This window comes from Myotis lucifugus, unplaced genomic scaffold (assembly GCF_000147115.1).
Source record: "Myotis lucifugus unplaced genomic scaffold, Myoluc2.0 scaffold_687, whole genome shotgun sequence".
Taxonomy (NCBI): Eukaryota; Metazoa; Chordata; class Mammalia; order Chiroptera; family Vespertilionidae; genus Myotis; species Myotis lucifugus.
In genome coordinates, this window is record NW_005871735.1 from 309,522 (window position 1) to 311,673 (window position 2,152).

Here is a 2,152-nt window from a genome sequence, read left to right on the forward strand (position 1 = left end):
ACCAGGGCCCTCAAAGGCTCTCACCGTGAAAGCTCCACCCCCGGTGGCGATGTAGATGGTGTACTGCTTTTCGCTGACACCCTCCAGGCTGGGCAAGGCAGGCTCTTCAGGGCTGTCACCTCCGCCAGCGCCCCCACCCTCCCCACCACCCCCATCAGGTCCCCCAGCATCAGAGGCACCCCCTCCAGGTCCTCCTGGCTCCCCCGCCTCTTGCTGCTGCCTCCTCTCGAGGGCTATGCGCAGGGCCAAGTACTTGGAGAGATGGTCTACTGTGGCGTTCCCCGTTGTCTTCACATACCTGGGTGGGAAAGGGGGCACATTTAGGGCAGAGGAAGCCTCGAATGCAGAAGGGAAGTAGGGACTTTCCAAAAGGGCCCCTGGGTGAGGGTTTTTCTGGGTCGGGCAAAGCCCACGCCGAGGGAAGGCTGTATGATCTTTGGGTTCTCAGTGGGCTGGGGAAAGACAGGGCCCTCACCTCGTCTGGCAGTATTCTCCCTTCTCCACGAGCAGTGGGTGGGGCCGGAACACGAGCTCAATTTCTCCACCTGGCTCGGGGGGACTAGGGGCCCCAGGAGGGCTTGGGGGGCCCAGGGTACCCCCTCCCAGAGTCCCTCCCCGGTCACCAGAGTCTTCAGAACCAGCGCCCCCACCCACCCCACCAGTGCCTCCTACCCCTGTCCCTATACTGCTCCCCCCTGCCCCCCCTCCACGGGGTCGCTTGGGGGCAGGGCCTGGGGCAGAGTCAGGAGCAGAGTCTGAGCTCACATCCTCCCCATCGCCCTCTCCCTCCCCCGGCTCTCCTTCCCCTCCACTCATCGTGGTGGTCTGATCTGACCCAGGCATCGGCCGCCTCACACGCTGGGCCCTGTAGAAGCAAGCGGTTGAGGTTAGAAAGCATCAAGGATAAGAAGATCTAGACTTTAAACTTCAGAGATTGAAAAGATCAGGGGAATCTTAACGATGACACCTAGTATTTATTAAATACTAACTACCCGCCAAGCACACTGCTAACTATTTTGCATTGATCGTCTCCCATAATACAAGTCTTACGAGGCAGGTAATTACATTATCTCTATTTTCTGGCTGAGGAAACTGAGGCTTAGAGAGGTTAAATAACTTGTTTGAAATCATATAGTCCCTTCCTTTCAAAGGGTGCTCCAAGAACCTGTAGCATAGGCTTGCAGAAATGCAGAATTTCAGGCCAACTCCAGGCCGACTGAATCAAGTTTTGCATTTCTAAGGGGACTCTTAGGTGACCTGGATACACATTAAAGACGGAGCAGTGCTGGCCTAGGGGGTGTGTTAATTCCCAGCAATGTGAGTCCCAGAGCTCACACTCCAGGTCACTCTACTATTCTGCCCTATAGAAAGTTAGAAGGTGAGCTATTCTCCGTTTAAGAATAGTAGCGCCCATTGCTAAGAAGCTGCAATTTACATCCACGACTTCCAGGCCTGACAATCGGGCCACCGTTAGCTCTTAGGGCGCTAGGTTTAGAAGATGGCGGGCAGCAAGTCAGCGCCCGGAGTCTGTCCCGTGGATCTGTCCCAGCAGCCCTGCCACGGCTTCCCTCCTGGCCCCGCACCTGTGCATGGCCTGCATGCGCAGCCCCTCCTCGATGCTGGAGCTCAGCGCCTGCTGGTTGTGCAGGCGGCTGAGGCGGATGAGCACCCGGTCTTGGTGGGCCTCGTATTCCTCCCGGCTGGGGTAGATCTTCGAGATCAGGGCATCAAAATTGGGGTCTGGTCGCAAAGACCGCTTGGACACCAGCTTCTTGCGGCAGGTAGGGCACTCCTTGTTCCTGGGGCGGGAGAGAGGAGGCCCTGAGCACTCAGTCGCCAGGGCACGGAGGCCTCAGCTCTGCACCTGGAACCCCATCTCCAACGCGTCCCTCCCATTACCCGCTCCGCAGGGCCGTGACAATGCAGTCGGAGCAGAAGCGGTGGAGGCACTCCTTGGTGGTCATTGTGTTCTTCAGCATGTCCAGGCAGATGGGGCACATGAGTTCCGAATGCAGCGACCGAGGGGACACTGCGATCTCCGTAACCGTCCATGATGGCTTCCTGGAGGCACCAATTGAGGGGAAAGGTGGCGGTGGGTTGGGGGTTAAGAGCTTAGAATCAGGGGTCTGCCCTGTCCAGGTAACTTCAGTTG

The 2,152-nt window shown here is 57.9% G+C and overlaps 1 protein-coding gene across 1 annotated transcript in view; it reads right to left on the minus strand.

Moving 5' to 3' along the window:
• Window positions 1-2,116, minus strand: part of RING1 (ring finger protein 1) — a 3,002-nt gene extending 886 nt beyond the window's left edge. The window contains exons 1-4 of the mRNA XM_014447604.2: window positions 1,900-2,116; window positions 1,584-1,799; window positions 476-865; window positions 25-298 (exon numbers count right to left, since the gene is read on the minus strand). Of these exons, the coding sequence (XP_014303090.2) occupies window positions 25-298; window positions 476-865; window positions 1,584-1,799; window positions 1,900-2,000 (981 nt within the window). The 5' untranslated portion in view covers window positions 2,001-2,116. The remainder of the gene's footprint in view (window positions 1-24; window positions 299-475; window positions 866-1,583; window positions 1,800-1,899) is intronic.
• Between the last annotated feature and the right edge of the window lie 36 nt (window positions 2,117-2,152).